The sequence below is a fragment of the Pleurodeles waltl genome, chromosome 6, assembly GCF_031143425.1.
Source record: "Pleurodeles waltl isolate 20211129_DDA chromosome 6, aPleWal1.hap1.20221129, whole genome shotgun sequence".
In the NCBI taxonomy this organism is placed as follows: Eukaryota; Metazoa; Chordata; class Amphibia; order Caudata; family Salamandridae; genus Pleurodeles; species Pleurodeles waltl.
The window spans coordinates 342,916,158-342,934,806 of record NC_090445.1 but is presented as its reverse complement, the minus strand read 5'-3'; the positions used below and the strand labels follow the sequence as shown (position 1 = coordinate 342,934,806).

General features: G+C 47.2%; 1 protein-coding gene across 1 annotated transcript in view; it reads left to right on the top strand.

Moving 5' to 3' along the window:
- Positions 1-17,576, top strand: part of PRMT5 (protein arginine methyltransferase 5) — a 94,625-nt gene extending 77,049 nt beyond the window's left edge. Inside the window, exons 13-17 of the mRNA XM_069238235.1 lie at positions 14,776-14,885; positions 15,147-15,240; positions 15,456-15,572; positions 15,831-15,895; positions 16,191-17,576. Coding sequence (XP_069094336.1) covers positions 14,776-14,885; positions 15,147-15,240; positions 15,456-15,572; positions 15,831-15,895; positions 16,191-16,343 — 539 coding nt within the window. The 3' untranslated portion in view covers positions 16,344-17,576. The remainder of the gene's footprint in view (positions 1-14,775; positions 14,886-15,146; positions 15,241-15,455; positions 15,573-15,830; positions 15,896-16,190) is intronic.
- The last annotated feature ends 1,073 nt before the right edge of the window (positions 17,577-18,649 follow it).

Sequence of the window (18,649 nt, the reverse complement as noted above, 5' to 3'; positions counted from 1 at the left end):
TTCGATCCCCCGTCGGGGCCTGGTCGGCCCGACCGCGTGCTGAAGAACGCCGATGGAACGGACCCCGTTCCGTTTCTGCCCCAAATGCCACAATAAATACCCCTATACAGACCAACACTTGGTCTGTAACCTGTGCCTGTCACCTGAGCACAGTGAAGACACCTGTGAGGCCTGTCGTGCGTTCCGGTCCCGAAAGACACTCCGAGACCGTCGAGCCAGAAGACTTCAGATGGCGTCCGCGCCGACAGCCCACCGAGAGTTCGAGGAGCAGGAAGAGGAAGGTACCTTCTCGATCCAAGAATCGGACTCCGAAGGATTCGACGATACACAAACCGTGAGTAAGACGTCGAAAACCACACAGAGAAAGATTTACAAGGCCCAGGGGACGCCACTGCCATCAGGCCATGGCTCCACCCATAAATTCGGTGACCGACCGTCGGCACCGAAAAAGGCCCAAACAGTGCCAAGGTCGTCCGACTCCGGTCGAGACACCGGCACGCAGCCTTCTCGGGACCGAGAAAGTGCTGGAGACAAGCCTCGACACCGAGATGCCGGTGTGGACACGGCTCGACGCCGAGACAGCGGCACCGAAGAAGATCGACGCCGAGAGGTTTCTGCCCCGAAAAAGAAAAAAGTCACCTCGGAGCCGAAAAAACACGCAGACAGGGTTTCGATGCCGAAACAAACTGCAAGCGACCCAGCTTCAGGCTCTTATACAGAAGAGCACTCGCTAACCTCCCAAATGCAAAAGCATAAGTTTGAGGAAGAGCTACAAGCAACTGATGTGGACCATACGCAAAAGCGTATCTTCATACAGCAGGGGACAGGAAAAATAAGCACCCTTCCCCCCATTAGAAGAAAGAGAAGGTTGGAGTTCCAAACTGAACAGACACCACAACCAAAAGTGGTGAAAAGAGTTACCCCACCACCCTCTCCTCCGCCCGTGATTAACGTCTCACCAGCACGAACTCCATCACACTCCCCAGCTCACACCACCATAAGCCAGGGTGACCAAGATCAAGACGCATGGGACCTATACGACGCCCCAGTGTCAGATAACAGTCCGGAGGCATACCCTACGAAGCCATCTCCACCAGAAGACAGCACCGCGTATTCTCAAGTGGTGGCTAGAGCAGCACAATTTCACAACGTAAGCCTCCACTCAGAACAGGTCGAGGATGATTTTTTATTCAACACACTCTCCTCAACCCACAGCTCATACCAAAGCCTGCCTATGCTCCCTGGTATGCTCCGGCACGCGAAAGAAATCTTTAAGGAGCCGGTCAAAAGTAGGGCAATCACACCAAGGGTGGAAAAAAAGTATAAGGCGCCTCCTACAGACCCGGTTTTCATCACTACACAGCTGCCACCAGACTCTGTCGTTGTAGGAGCAGCTAGGAAAAGGGCCAACTCTCACACATCTGGAGATGCACCACCCCCAGATAAAGAAAGCCGCAAGTTCGATGCAGCTGGTAAAAGAGTCGCAGCACAAGCTGCAAACCAGTGGCGCATCGCGAACTCCCAGGCACTACTTGCGCGCTATGACAGAGCCCACTGGGACGAGATGCAACATCTTATTGAACATCTGCCCAAGGACTTACAAAATAGGGCAAAACAAGTGGTTGAGGAGGGACAAACCATTTCCAACAACCAGATCCGCTCCTCCATGGACGCTGCAGATACAGCTGCACGGACAATTAATACATCTGTAACTATCAGAAGGCATGCATGGCTCCGAACGTCTGGATTTAAACCAGAGATTCAACAAGCAGTTCTCAATATGCCTTTTAATGAAAAAGAACTGTTCGGTCCAGAAGTGGACACAGCGATTGAGAAACTCAAAAAAGATACGGACACTGCCAAAGCCATGGGCGCACTCTACTCCCCGCAGAGCAGAGGGAATTACAGCACATTCCGTAAAACGCCCTTTCGAGGGGGCTTTCGGGGTCAGACCACACAAGCCAGCACCTCACAAGCAACACCGTCCAGTTACCAGGGACAGTATAGATGAGGTTTTCGGGGACAATATAGAGGAGGGCAATTCCCTAGAAATAGAGGAAGATTTCAGAGCCCCAAAACCCCTACTACTAAACAGTGACTCACATGTCACTCACCCCCTCCACACAACACCAGTGGGGGGAAGAATAAGTCATTATTACAAAGCATGGGAGGAGATCACTACAGACACTTGGGTTCTAGCAATTGTCCAACATGGTTATTGCATAGAATTTCTACAATTCCCTCCAAACATACCACCAAAAGCACAAAATTTGACAACACACCATTCCAATCTCCTGGAGATAGAAGTGCAGGCACTATTGCAAAAGAATGCAATCGAATTAGTGCCAAACACACAAATAAACACAGGAGTTTACTCACTGTACTTTCTGATACCAAAAAAGGACAAAACGCTGAGACCAATCCTAGACCTCAGAGTAGTGAACACTTTCATCAAATCAGACCACTTTCACATGGTCACACTACAAGAAGTATTGCCATTGCTAAAACTACACGACTACATGGCAACTTTAGACCTCAAGGATGCTTATTTCCATATACCAATACACCCATCGCACAGGAAATACCTAAGGTTTGTATTCAAAGGAATACATTACCAATTCAAGGTACTGCCTTTCGGATTAACAACCGCACCAAGAGTCTTTACCAAATGCCTAGCGGTAGTCGCTGCACACATAAGAAGGCAGCAAATACATGTGTTCCCATATCTAGACGACTGGCTAATCAAGGCCCATTCGTTAATACAGTGCTCAAATCACACAAATCATATCATACAAACCCTCTTCAAACTAGGGTTCACCGTCAATTTCACAAAATCCAAAATTATGCCGCGCAAGGTACAACAATACCTGGGAGCCATAATAGACACATCAAAAGGAGTAGCCACTCCAAGTCCACAAAGAATTCGAAATTTCAACACCATCATACAACGCATGTATCCAACACAAAGGATACACGCAAAGATGGTACTACAACTCCTAGGCATGATGTCTTCATGCATAGCCATTGTCCCAAACGCAAGACTGCACATGAGGCCCTTACAACAGTGCCTAGCATCACAATGGTCACAAGCACAGGGTCACCTTCTAGATCTGGTGTTAATAGACCGCCAAACTTACCTCTCGCTTCTGTGGTGGAACAACATAAATTTAAACAAAGGGCGGCCTTTCCAAGACCCAGTGCCACAATACGTAATAACAGATGCTTCCATGACAGGGTGGGGAGCACACCTCGATCAACACAGCATACAAGGACAATGGAACGTACATCAAACAAAACTGCATATAAATCACCTAGAACTTCTAGCAGTTTTTCAAGCACTAAAAGCTTTCCAACCAATAATAGTTCACAAATACATTCTCGTCAAAACAGACAACATGACAACAATGTATTATCTAAACAAGCAGGGGGGGACGCACTCCACGCAGTTAAGCCTGCTAGCACAAAAGATTTGGCGTTGGGCAATTCACAACCAAATTCGCCTAATAGCACAATTTATACCAGGGATCCAAAATCAACTCGCAGACAATCTCTCTCGAGATCACCAACAAGTCCACGAATGGGAAATTCACCCCCAAATTCTGAACACTTATTTCAAACTCTGGGGAACACCTCAGATAGACTTGTTTGCGACAAGGGACAACGCAAAATGCCAAAACTTCGCATCCAGATACCCACACGAACAATCCCAAGGCAATGCCCTATGGATGAACTGGTCAGGGATATTTGCTTTCGCTTTTCCTCCTCTCCCTCTCCTTCCTTACCTGGTAAACAAACTCAGTCAAAACAAACTTAAACTCATATTGATAGCACCAACTTGGGCAAGGCAACCCTGGGACACAACGCTGCTAGACCTATCAGTAGTACCCTGCATCAAATTGCCCAACAGGCCAGATCTGTTGACACAGCACAACCAAAAGATCAGACACCCAGATCCAGCATCGCTGAATCTAGCAATCTGGCTCCTGAAATCCTAGAATTCGGGCACTTACAACTTACCCAAGAATGTATGGAAGTCATAAAACAAGCCAGAAGGCCATCCACCAGGCACTGCTATGCAAGTAAATGGAAGAGGTTTGTTTGCTACTGCCATATTAATCAAATACAACCATTACACACAACTCCAGAACATGTAGTGGGTTACTTGCTTCACTTACAAAAATCTAACCTGGCTTTCTCTTCCATTAAAATACACCTTGCAGCAATATCTGCATACCTGCAGACTACCTATTCAACTTCCCTATATAAGATACCAGTCATTAAAGCATTCATGGAGGGCCTTAGGAGAATTATACCACCAAGAACACCACCTGTTCCTTCATGGAACCTAAATGTTGTCCTAACTAGACTTATGGGTCCACCTTTTGAACCCATGCACTCCTGCGACATACAGTTCCTAACCTGGAAGGTGGCATTTCTCATCGCCATTACTTCCCTAAGAAGAGTAAACGAGATTCAGGCGTTTACAATACAGGAACCTTTTATACAACTACACAAGAATAAGGTTGTCCTAAGGACCTATCCTAAATTTTTGCCAAAGGTTATTTCACCGTTCCATCTAAATCAAACAGTGGAACTTCCAGTGTTCTTTCCACAGCCAGATACCGTAGCTGAAAGGGCACTACATACATTAGATGTCAAAAGAGCATTGATGTATTACATTGACAGAACAAAAAACATCAGAAAGACTAAACTATTTATTGCATTTCAAGAACCTCATGCAGGAAACCCAATATCAAAACAAGGTATAGCCAGATGGATAGTTAAATGCATCCAAATCTGCTACCTTAAAGCTAAACGACAGCTGCCCATTACACCAAGGGCACACTCAACCAGAAAGAAAGGTGCTACCATGGCCTTTCTAGGAAACATCCCAATGCAAGAAATATGTAAGGCAGCCACATGGTCTACGCCTCACACATTCACCAAGCACTACTGTGTAGACGTGTTATCCGCACAACAAGCCACAGTGGGTCAAGCCGTATTAAGAACATTATTTCAGACTACTTCCACTCCTACAGGCTGATCCACCGCTTTTGGGGAGATAACTGCTTAATAGTCTATGCAAAACATGCGTATCTACAGCGACAGATGCCATCGAACTGAAAATGTCACTTACCCAGTGTACATCTGTTCGTGGCATCAGTCGCAGTAGATTCGCATGTGCCCACCCGCCTCCCCGGGAGCCTGTAGCAGTTTGGAAGTTACCTTCAATTATTTATATATGTATCATCTCAACCTTAAATAGGTGCATACTTAGTCACTCCATTGCATGGGCACTATTACTACAATTCAACTCCTACCTCACCCTCTGCGGGGAAAAACAATCGAAGATGGAGTCGACGCCCATGCGCAATGGTGACAAAAGGAGGAGTCACTCGGTCCCGTGACTCGAAAGACTTCTTCGAAGAAAAACAACTTGTAACACTCCGGCCCAACACCAGATGGCGAGCTATTGCAAAACATGCGAATCTACTGCGACTGATGCCACGAACAGATGTACACTGGGTAAGTGACATTTTCATTTTGTTCATGTGTGTAAGTGCTGTGTAACTACTATGGTATTGCATGAGCTTTGCATGTCTCCTAGATAAGACTTGGCTGCTCATACACAGCTACCTGTAGAGTGCCTGGCTTCTAGACACTGTCTACACTTCACTAAGAGGGGGATACCTGGACCTGGACCTGGTATAAGGTGTAAGTACCTTAGGTACCCACCACACACCAGGACAGCTTCCTACGGGGTTACACAACAAGTTTGATTTACAAAATATTTTGCCATTGTAAAAATGTCTTACTACTGAAAACTCATGAGTAAGTCGCACCAATGTCTTTAATAAGAAGCCTACTCTTTAAATAAAAAAAAAAAAAGCTTTGTGAGTTGAGCTTTATGAAGCCAAAAAATCTGATCTGTATCCTTATACCATAGATTCTCAGACTCTAGATGCAAAACTTAACAACTCAGTTTGGTTTTTTCTACCCACAACAGTAAAATATTTGAAACTAAACTGCAACAGAGATCCCACCCAAGTCCAATATTGAGACTTTAGGGTGCCATGACCATTGGAAGAGTTGAGACCAGTTGACTGAGTTTCAGTAGTCTGTCTATTAGGACACTGTTCAAGGATGTGACAAAATGGAGCCCAAAGTACATTGTGCACTCCTTGCCCCTTTTTGTTACTTCAGTGGCCTTCTTTTCAAACAGGCTAGTTGTGGCCAAGATTTTTGTTGACGAGGTTGTAGGAAGCTGGCTCTCTATATGGTGCACTAAAAAGTACACTGTGCAGAGAGTCCATTGGATTACCAATTGGTCTGCAGAGACAAAAGTACATAGGACTAGTGCTCTTTTTGTGGTAGTTTGGGTGAGCAGTTAGGCTTATCAAAGGGCAGGGCTAGGCATTTTTTGTACTCGCGGAGGCAATTAATGAGATACACACTCAAAGAACACACCGAGATTGATTTAGAAAAATAATACTTTTGTTTATAAATTCTATAAACCCAAGACCTTCGTTACAAGGTAAGTATGTTTTCAAGCATGAATACTTTTAAGTTTCAAAAATTGACACTTTGTGCAATTTCCGGGTTCTTCAGTGTTAATCTGTGGAGGAAAACAATGTTCAGCAAACACGGTTAACAATCACTTATGAGGCCAATCTCAGAGAGTTAATGGAAGTACTGGGTACTGATCAGAATCACACCAGCAGGTCACTCCGGGCAGCATTGAGGTGGCCGGGTGCAGCAAGGCTTCGGGTGCCCAGTGGGAATTGGTCCTTGTAAAGACAGGCTACAGGCTCTGACTAGGAAGCCAGTCTGGTTCAACAAGCAAGTAGGGTGTCGACTTGGGGTGCTCGGGCACGTAGGTGCACCTTTGGTCCTCTTCTCCTGTGCCCAGGGACGATGACAGATGCAGGGTTGTTCTTAGATGTCGGGTTTCTTCGTTCAGAAGCAGTTGCTGTCAGGGGGTCTGTGTGTTGAGGTGTCTGGGAAACCAGGGTAGACTTGAGCTCAGGGGACCCGGGGGTCTTTGCACCAGAGACCCACCTCAGATTGGGTCATGGGCAACAGATGCAGTGGTTGCTGGAGGTGTTGGGTTTTTTCTCACCACAAGGCCACAATGGAGGGGGCTGCATGCAGAGGCTGTAGGCAACTTGGACTCAGACTCTGGACAGCTGGGGAACCGTGCTAGCAATGTTTGGTTTCACCTCGGGTCATGGACGTCCAGTGCGGAGATCACTTCAGCTGTCTGGTCTTTGCTGTTCCTGAGGCTGCAGAGTTCTTTCTTGAGACTTTGGTTGCAGAGCAGATCCACTGCTCATAGGAGTCTGAGTCTTTGTGGAAGACAGGCCGTCCTCCTGGGTTTCTTGGAGGCTCAGCTGCAGGATGAGTCTTCTTTTTGGGCAGAGTCCGTCAAGGTCAGCAGGCAGGCTGGTGCCAAGTCAGTTGCTTCTTCTTTTCCTGTTCTGCAGGTTTGACTCCTCTGTATCCTTTTCTACCTCGGTCGTCAGGATCTGAGTTCTAGGGTTCAGGGGGGACACCTAAATAATTTAGGGGCGTTATAGGGACTTCCAGGTGGTAGCCATTGGGCTTGCCACCTTTAGCGCGACTACACCCTTCTTATGTATACTTCCACTGCTGGGAAGTGGGCATAATAGTGGCCTAATTCCTTCCAAACAAGATGGACAAATTTAAAAAGTAGCATCCACTTCAGTTCGTCCCCCTTAGAGGTGGGACTGGCATGAAGTGTGGGGGTTGGTCATCTCTGCCATCTTGGTTTCCTTATAAGAGCTATGCCTTTGAAGCTCACCACCCTGGAATGTCATCCTGCCTGGGTGAGGTTTGGGGGGGTCTGGGGGAGGGTGAACGCGCCGAAGGTGACACTAGTAGCTGGTATGTTTTCAGGAGCCAGCTCTAAGGTGCCCTATGGTGCAGTTATTAATAAATCCCTCTCTGGCATCATTGAGGGTTTATTAATCTGAGATGTTTGATACCAAACATTCCTTTATTCGGAGAAGCCATCCTGTAGCTTGGCCATCCAGTAGCTTGGAAACTCGTGTCCAGCACATGCATTTAAAATGACTTTCCTGGTCACTTACTATGTCTGAGAATCGACGAAGACCTAGCAGGGGCATATCTGCTCGTGCAGATATACCCTCACATGTAATATAATGCACCCTGCCTTAGGGCTGTAAGGCCTAATAGAGGGGTGACTTACATATATTGCATGCAGTGTTTAAGGGACATGGCTCACAGGATGTGTGCCATGTTGTGTTTACACTTTTCTCTGCACCAAGACACACGGCCTGCAATGGCAGCCTGTCATGTGCTTGGTGAGGGGTCCCTTATGGTGGCACAATTCGTGCTGCAGCGTTTGGAGACCCTCCTTAGTACTCCAGGCCCTAGGTACCAGGGCTGCCATGCATTAGGGGCTTAAAGTGGTTTTGCCAGGGGTGTGGACACTTCTGGGGCTAGAGGACCAACTAGCTTCTCTAGTGCTAGGACCTAGAATTTAGGTTCAGGAGCAAAACACAGTTTTAAACATTTCTGAGTCCAAAACAGCAATGCTTTACAAAAAGAGGAGAGAGAGAAGGGAACGGATCTGCAAAATGTTAACTGTTAGGAGCTTTTTCCCAAAAGTTGGTTGCGTTTCCAGGTGCAGCCCATTCCAGATTTTGAAGCCCAAGATACAAAAGCCTTTCTTGTAGCCTGGGATTTCGCGGGGGCAGAGGCAGGTAAATCAAAGGCATCTGAAAGGGACATTTCCATAGATATAGATGACCAAGTAAAGCAAGCTCTCTGGTGAATTATGTCACAGTAGTTTCAAAACCTAATCAGACATAAAAAAGGAACATTCTGGGCCCCATATTATTGGTGATACAGGATTGGGTAAAGTAAGCTTTTTGGGGGAGGGGTGGCTACTTTATACTGAATTCATTCATTGACCAACAACCAGTGTAGTTTACATCTTGCATTGGAGACAGTAAACAGCCAAGCTTCCATATTTCAAGTCATCTGTTATTCTCAGATTCAGGAAGTCCCAGATAGACAGCAGTTGCATAGTCTAGGCAAGAAAGGATAAAGGAGCTGACTTTAAACAAATTTATTTTTGCGGGTACCATACACAATTAACTAAGTGCAACCTCTGGTCTTCCAGGCTTCTAGCCAGCAGATGTGGGCTTGTTGCAGGTCTAAGAAGGTGAAGATTCACCAGGGTTGTAGACTAGGAGAAGAGCTCTGCAGCTCTTCAGCTATTTTTCTTTTGGAGTGATTGTGGTCCGCACACACATCGTCACTGGACTTATCCAGTTGAGCCTTGCACACGATTGCTTCTAAATCTGGGCTATGCTCATCTCACTGAATAGTGCATCTTCTGTCAAGTGGCTCGCACCATTGCTTTTCCTTCCAGAATCCATCCCTTGGGGAACATGCCTGTGGATCTTTCTTTGCTGTAGGCAGTTTCCCTTTTGAAGTACAGACACAAGTAAAATCCTCAGCACAGGAGGTTCTATTTATTCTGCTTTGGGGGCTCAGAGCTAGTATGAGGAATTGGGTAGTTGATTGACTGGGGTGTTGTAGGAAGCTGGCCTGATGTGTGATGGGTACCCAAGGTACTTGCACCTTATACCAGGTCCAGGTATCCCCTCTTAGTGAAGTGTAGTCAATGTCTAGAAGCCAGGCTCTCTAGAGGTAGCTGTGGATGAGCAGCCAGGGCTTATCTAGGAGACTTGCAAAGCTCATGCAATACCACTGTAGTCACACAGCACTTAAACACATGAAAGAAAACACTCAGTTGGGCAAAATTAAAGGTACACAAAGCTGGGGGTACTAGAAAACTACAGAGGTAAGTAACACAGCACCCCCCAGTGACCATGAAAGAAGGAATAAATCACTGGACTTTCCCAAACCCACCCAAAAGGAGGATAAGAAGTCACAGTGGAGTCCAGGAGGAGTAGGAGCTCCTTCCCACCCAGCTGTACTTGCAGGAGTTGGTCGACGGTGATGATTAACAGGTCAGTACTGCAGCCCTGGAGCCCAGAAGAGTTCCTGATGGTTGCAGAAGATGTCCCACACTAGGGTGAAGATTGCAGATGGGTGTCGGTGCAGGAATTCCACTAACAAGCCTTGGCAAAGGCACTCTCGGTTAGCGGGAAAGTGGTGCTGCCAGGGACCAGCAAGGTCCAGGAGGGGGAGTCATAGGGGGCCCTCAGTCGCAGAGAGAGCACCCACAGGATGGGGACACATAAGCCCACGCAGCAGGAGGCTGTGCTTTGCAGGAAGGAGTGCTGGGGGCTGGAGCTGCACCTTGCCTGAAGATCCCTTGGAGGAGATGCCAACAAGCCTTGGCAGCTGCAAAAGACGCGGTCCATGGGGGTGCTGTTCTGCGTGGGAAGGCAAAGGCTTACCTCCACCAAAGTTGGACAGCTGGCAGAGTTGACCAAGAGAACTACTCCATACCACCACCCGTGATGCAGGATCCACGCAGCCGGTTGTCGTTTGCTGTAGGTGCCTGCGGTTGCAGGGGAGTGACTCCTTCACTCCAAGGGAGATTCCTTCTCTTTGTGCAGGCTGAAGAGTTGCTGTCTTCTGAGGATGCACGGCTGGGGAAATGTTGCAAAGCTGGCAGGAGTCGAGGAAACAATATTGCCAAAGAATCTTCTTTGTTGATTGCAGTATTGTCGGTTCCTGGAGGGTCCAGTCGCAGTTCCAGTGGCCAGAAGTCGAAGTAAAGGTTGCAGAGGAACCCTGCTGGAGTCTGGACCCACCCAAGAGAGAGAACCCTAAGTAGCCCTGAAAGGGGGATTGGTCACCTAACCAGGTAAGCACCTATCAGGAGGGGGCTTTGACGTGACCTGCCTGGACTGCCCACTCAGATGCTCCCAGAGTTCCCTGCCAACCTTGGAAGCAAGATGGCAGAACCCAGGAACCCTCTGGAGGAGCTCTGAGCACTACCGCTGGGGTGGTGATGGACAGAGGAATGGTCACTTCTCTTTCCATTGTCCATTTTTGCGCCGGGGGGGGGGGGGGGAGATCCCTGAACGGGTGTGGACTGGTTTATGTACGAAGGGCACCAAATGTGCCCTTCAAAGCATACCAGTCAGTGGCTTGGGGAGGCTACTCCTCCCAATCCAGTCACACCTGTTTCCAAAGGGAGAGGGTGTTACCTACCTCTCCCAAAGGAAATCCTTTGTTCTATCTTCTTCTTGGGTTTGATCAGATCAAGCAGCAGGAGGGCAGAAACCTGCCTGCGGGGGTAGCAGCAGCTTGGGATGCCCGTAAAACCCTGTAAGACTGGTGGTAGCAATGCTGGAGGTCCTCTAAGGAGCCCCCAGAGTGCATGGAATCATACTTCCAATACTTGCAACAGTGTTGGAGTATGATTCTTACATGTTTGTTACCAAACATGCCCAGGTTTGGAGTTACCATTATGTAGCTGGACATAGGTAGTGACCTTGTCCAGTACATGCGTAAAATGGTGTTCCCGCACTCGCAAACTCCAGGAAAACGGATCTGGAGTTTTTGGGGGCACCTCTGCTTTTGCCGGGGTGCCCTCACACACCAGTACCTGCACCCTGGCCTCTGGGCTGAGGGCCTACCATAGGGGGTGACTTGCAGTGATTTGTAGTGAAACCGGGTTCATGCAGGCTGCAATGGCAGGCCTGCAGAACCCTTTGAATGAGCTCCCTACAGGTGGCAGAGAAACTGATACAGCCTATAGGGATCCCCTGGAACCCCCCAATGCCCTGGGTACCTAGATACCATATACTAGGGACTTACATGGGGGGGGGGGGTAGTATCCCAGTTGTGGGTAGAAAAAGGTACAGTTTACAGGGGAGAGCATAACTATTGAGGTCCTGGTTGGCAGGATCCCAGTAGACAGTCAAACACACTGACAACAGGCAACAAATGGGGGTAACCATGCAAAGAAAGAGGGTACCTTCCTACAGGTGTAAACCCAGGTCAGGCAGCAACCACAATCTTTGTCAGAGTGAGGCCAAGTGACCCTAAATTAACCTTTGATCAACCCTCTGGTAGCTTGGCACGAGCAGTCAAGCTTAACTTAGAGGCAATGTGTCAAACAGTTTAAGATCTTAGTGAAAATAGCACCAAAAAGGATGAAATTAACTGTGGAGTTCGGGTCATGCCAGATTGGGACAAAGTCGCAAGTTCAGGCTGACCACAATGGAGCGTGGGCCAGCTACAATGACCCAGATAGACCTGCTGAACAAAGTACCTTAAATCCTGGTTTTCAAGGCATTGTCAGGATCCATGTCGAAGATGCGTCGCACAGCTGAAGCGATGCATCCGTTCCGAGATACAGCAAGGCTGTGATGCGAGGGCCTGCGTCGTCATTGAGGATCCTGTTGATGGAGCTTGCAGTGCGAAAATTGGTATCGGTGATGCGGCACACATTAGGGGCAATGCGTTGTTGGTTCTGAAGAGCTGCCAGTGGAAGTCCGCGTCAAGGCTGCTGTAAACAGGGGATGCTGAGGATGCATCGCAAAGGGGCAGTTCCAATGGGCTGTGATGTGTCCGTTCTGTTTGGGTTTGCAGCCGAGCAGATGCTTCAGTTACGCTGGATCCAGAGAGACTGGCAGAGCACCTTAAGCCCACTTCCAAGGGTCCTGGAGTGGCACCACTTGGCAGGGTAGACTCAGATGGCAGAGTTCAGTGCAGGTGCAAGGTTGTTGGAATCCTGTTGTGTCCCTGAGACTACAGATCAGGAGGCCAGCCAACTAGCCCTTGGGGTCCCTCTGGGTTCAAGAGATGCAGGTCCATTCCTTCTCACCCAGGCAAGAGGGCAGCAATTCAGCACAGCAGGACAGCAGTCCTTCAGAGTAGCAGAGTGGCAGTCCTTTCAACAGCAGAGCGGTCCAAAAGTGTACTGAAGAGTTGTTGTCTGAGATCCAATATTTTTACCTAGCTGTGCCTTTAAAGTGGGGAGAAGCTTCTAGAGACATGCCTTTTGAAGTGCACAAGTACTCTGCATTCCTGGCCCTGGCTCCAGACCAACTACTATGGGGGCAAGGGAGCTATTCAGCCCCTTGTGTGGAGGCAGAATACAGCCTGTGTAAGTGGCTTCTCCCTCTCACCCTGACAGCAAAGCCCTATCCAGTCACCTGAACTGCTTCATTATGTGTGGCTATCGAGGAGGAATACACAGAGCCCAAATGTCAACTTCACCCATTCATGTGACCCAGAGAAAGGCTGCAGACACCAAATGGCTGAGGCAAGACTGCCAACTTTCTAAAAGTGGCATTTTCAAAATCCTCATTTGAAATCACTTCACCGTAAGTTAGGATGATAAATCCCATTCTACAGACACCAAACATGAACTGATTACTTGTTCCCATTTTGAAATTACACTACTAAAAATGTAATAACATAACTCAGGTTATCCTAAGGCAGAAGTAGGCCTTTCAGTGGAGAAACACAAATTCAAGAGTTTTTCACTATCTGGGCGTATGCAACTTAAAAATACATGTCTGTCTTTTTAAGTGCATTGTTCCCTGCCTTCCAGGATGTCCAGGGCCTTCAGTAGGGGTGTCCAATAGATGTTAAAAAAAGGAAGGGTTGGGCTTGGGAACAGGGTTACTTTGCTTGGTCAAAATGGCAGTTTAAAACTGCACATACACATACCCTGCAGAGGCTGGCCTGAGACCAGATATGTTTCAAGTGCCACATAAATGGGTGGCACAATCAGTCATGGAGACCCACTAGTAGCATTTAATTTACAGGCCATGGGCTCAGTACCACGTTACGAGGGACGTACAAGTAATTTGCATATGCCAGTTGGGTATGAGACAATTTAACATATTTTAAGGAGAGAGCTCAAACACGTTAGCAGTGGTAAAGTGTGCTGATTCCTAAAGCCAGCAAAAACAGGAGGTCTGAAGGCAAAAAGTTAGGGGGAAAGCACACCAAGGAAGCCAGATCCAAGAGATAGTATAAGCTTTCTTAAAATGTTTTTAACCAGGAGGAAATATTTAGTCCGCATTGATCATTTTCTTAGACTTTTCTGGCACACAGATGTTTATGATGGGCTGGTCAAAACCAGCAAAGATGTTTGTAGATAAGAGTTAGAAGGCCTGGGCAAAGTGAGCCTGGTTGCCATGTGACTGCAAGTATCGGAGGGTAGAAAGAAGTGGGAGTGATATTGAGGTTTAGTGTAGTGGATTGAAATCTAGTTTAGCAGGCAGTGGGAGCGTTTTGTTTCCTAGCCAACCATGCTTTCCAGCAGGGACCCAGGAGACTAAAGGGCAGGTGTGCCGTTGCATCCTTAATGAACGAAAAAGCAACTTGCAACATATACCAGACTGTATGCTGAGCTACATACATTGTCCACAATATTCAAGTTAATTTGTACGCTGTCATTTGGTGCCATCCATGTACTTTACACCACAGTCTAGCAAGGATTCCAGTTATAGCGAACTGACACGATTTTTAAATCAGAAAGGCCTTTAGACAGTTCCTTTAACAGGAGGACACTTACATCTGTAACTAGGAACCAACGATTACTTGACACCAGTCGTTTCCATATCCTCAACTATTGGTGGTGATACATGTTGGGTGCATCTTTTTTACCAAACACTTCACAGGTGAGGGTAACTAGGGGGCGGTGGTGGAATATAAAGGAGGGCAGGTTAATCAGTAGCCGCTGATGCCACTGCATTTTCAATCAATTATAGAGTTTCTGTTTCTCTAGGGTGTGGTAATGGAGTCAGATATGATTCTTAAGTGGCGAATATTATTGTTTTTTAGATGATGGCGTTAGCATCCCCACTGAGTATACATCATTCTTAGCACCCATCTCCTCATCGAAGCTGTACAATGAGGTGCGAGCGTGTCGAGAGAAAGACAGAGACCCTGAGGTGAGAACAGAAGCTCTTTGATCTTACATCCAACTATGTATAGATGGCCATTCAAGAGCCGGTGTTTATCTTCGAAACCTGCAATATGTCACCTTTCCTTTACACACTAGAGATCTGATAAGGAGGATACACAGTGCAAAACGTTGTTGCTGCTTTCCCTTGTGGTTGGAGGCTGAAGGATGTTTGGTGTGTGTTTTTGGGGGGGGGGGGGGGAACGACCTGGGTTGAATTTGATGTCTGACTGGATTTTGTCTTTGACAGGCCCAATTTGAGATGCCATATGTAGTACGGCTGCACAATTTTCACCAGCTTGCTGATCCTCTGCCTTGCTTCACTTTCTGCCACCCCAACAAAGGTGAGTTGAATGTTTCATCAGTTTCTCTAAAGCCTGGGTCTAGCCACTCCTGTTCTTTCCTTCCCTCTCTCCTGGAATAATACTGATATTCAGTTTTGACACCCAGCAGACTTCTCTACATTGAGACTCTAATTACCTCTTACCAGTTCCTTCACAGTCATATGTTGCTCATGTTTTCGTCTAACCTCTTTCCTTCCTATTCACTACATCTCTAGATGCAGTTATAGACAACAATCGGTTCAAGGCACTAGAGTATTCCGTGGAGCTGAACACTGTCCTGCATGGCTTCTCCGGCTATTTCGAGACAGTTTTGTACAAGGATGTCACCCTCAGTAAGTATGTGTAGCTTGGTGCCCTTGCACAGGTATGATTGAGAAGAGCTTGTGCTTGGGTTGGTGAATATAGGATACTATGGCAAATTCAGCTGCAGGACTGGATGACATTCACTAAGCCAGCTAATACATTTTTGCAGACCTGGCTTCGTGGTTGGGTGACTATGGTTGACTCAGCATCTTGACTGGCTGTGTTTTCATTTTCAGTGTTTTTGGACTCTTTTAATCAATATGTCTTATCCTTTTCTTATCTTTTAGGTATTCGTCCAGAAACTCATTCCCCAGGGATGTTCTCCTGGTTCCCCATCCTTTTTCCCATTAAGGTAAGGACTTGCTCAGAGAGCACAATGAAATGCCAAAATAAAGTAATGCACAGGTGGATTTAATAAAGAAAACCTAAGGAGTGAGAGAAACTTGATTGTAGCTCACAGTGACCTGTGTGGAAATTCCAGATTATTACTGTATCAGGACTGTTGAGTATAGTAAATCTTTAGGGCTTGGCAGTGTGGAGGGTCTTTGGAAAATAAGTGTTTCTGTGTTTTTTCACAATTTTCACATGGCTGTTTGCTTGACTAACCTTTGGTGGGGGGGCTACTCCACCCTCTTCTTTTCTTGCAGCAACCCATCATGCTTTCCAAAGGTGACAAGGTCTGCGTGTGCTTCTGGCGCTGCAATAACTCTAAGAAGGTGTGGTACGAGTGGGCAGTTACTTCGCCTTCCTGTTCTGCTATCCACAATCCAACTGGACGCTCTTACACCATTGGTCTGTAGTACAGGGACTCTTCCTGCCCAATATTGAACCGGGGCTACAGATATCGACTCTAGTGCAAAAGAAGTCCTGCAGAGAGCTCCCGCTTTAATCCCTGGATATGGATTTAACTGCACCAGGTCCGGTCCTTCCTGATCTCTTCACCGGGTCCATCTTCTCCAACACTTGAGGTGCACTGTCGGCAGAAAATCCCATTAGCCAGTTTTGAGTGTTGCCTACTAACTGAATGTTGGACATTTTTGTGGTGAATACAATTGAACTGGTCGAGGAGGTCTTAGGAACTACCAGCAGAAAGGATTTGTAGCAGTGTAACTCTCCTCTGAGCACAATGATGACCCTTGTAATTCTTGCTGTGCAGGATTACAAAGCATGCTTCGTTTTGTAACTGCTGTAACCACACCCTCTGCCCCTACCCCCCCCCCCCCCCCCCTCCTCCAATTCTTAGAGACGGGGCATTAAATTCACTTTTAAAGAATGAATGCTGAGGGCACACCTTTCCATTCTTGTCAGTTATCTGCCCAGTGACCATACTGCCGTTACCACTATACCACTTTGAAGTGTCCTAGTAACTATACACTATGCACTTGTCATTCCTTCTCTCAACCCCACCCCCGATTCCCTGTAGCACTAACATTTGCAGTGTAGGAAATTATACAATTTTGGCTACAGTGTGTCAAAAATCATTATAGTCTTATCGCAGCTCCTGGCATAAGGCAGGTCTAGGTTTTCCCTTGTGGTGGCACCCTGCCATGGATGGGCCTGGGGGTGTATCAGGTGCTGCTGTTTGCTGTGAGGGTGGTCTGGGTAGTGGGACATAGGCTCATATTCACCTAAGCTCTGTGCTGTGCTGATATGGTCTTCTCCTCCAGTGTGGCATTACAACGTTTGTTTAAAGGAGACCGTGTTTATAGAGATTTGTGTCCTATTCATGTATCTGTCCTATTTAGTTAGGCTCGACTCTCTGGTGGAATAGCGGAGTTCTATTTTTGGGTGTCGGGTGTGGAAGAATACCACTATCTGGATAGGAGGGCTAGATGGGAATTAAACTTGTGTGATGGGTTAGTGTGTGTAGTGGAACTGGTGTCTGCTTGTGGCACAAAGTCACAGCATGAGAGGGTGTTGCAGAGACTGACTATACTAGGATTCTTTAGTCTACAAAACCATTTTCTCTCAATTTAGGTTCTTATATACTTGAAGTGTTCATTCCAAAAATACAGATTTTTTTTTGCATAAAACATTTTGGGTTTTTTTAATGCTCTTTTTCCTATTTATTTTAATGCTTCTGACAGCACTGACATTGATATCCTTTTCGGGAAAGGAGGGCAATGCTGATATTAGATGCAAAATTTGTGGAGTGTTCTTCCATCTTGCCCTTGTCTAACATTCAGCACCTGGCCTCTGCAGTTCAAGCCTCATCGTTCTCTGCACCTACCTTTTACACCTAACCTGTCCTTGGGTTGGCAGACATGGCTCACAAGTAGGGTTAATTGTTGAAATTTCATAGAAAAACTGTTTAGGGCTAGTTTGTTATTAAACAGGTAACACACAATTTAAGGGTGTGGTTCTAATCTTCCATTATCTGATACAGATTTCTAGCTGCAAGCCCCTTAACGTCGCACTTTTCCCAAGCGTCAGACTGGATCTGGAAGATTTTTCGTGAGCAGGACCCCCGCGTGCTAGTAGGTGGCGTCATTTGGCTCCGTGTGCATCGCCGGAAGTATATAGGTGCTGCTCAGGCGTGCTGAGGTCCATTTTCTTCTCACGCCAGCCAGTGCAGATCTGCTGGGGGTGTGGGGTGGGTGAGGGGCTGTCTGTTGGTTTTCAGGTATCGGGCAGGTATGCCAAGGCCCCTGTCCCATTCAGAATCTTTGGGACACTTGGGTAAGTAAGTCAGAACACAAGAAGAAGTCTAAGTGTGCTTCGACTTCTCAGCATCCGTCAGTCGACGAGACATGGGATAGTCTGCATTCGAGACCTTGCTCTTCGGTTGATCCTGCACCTGGGTCGTCACCTGACTTCCCTGAGTTTCAAGGAGCCAGAGTGAGCTACGCCCAAATAAAGAAATTCTGTGATGCAATGTGTGCTATTTGTGGGCAGGCCGGTCCCTCGGGGGATCAGCAGGGGCTGCTGCTGGTTCCACGCCGGTGGCTCTGGCCCCAGCGGGACCCCAAGGATCAACTTCTGGATCTGGACCAATGCCGGTCATACCACCTTCCTTAGCGCCACTCCTGATGTGGAGGCTCCCGGCAGCGCCATCCCCATTTTGATGCCTGACTCTGATAGGGAAGCAGAGGGGCATCATGACGCT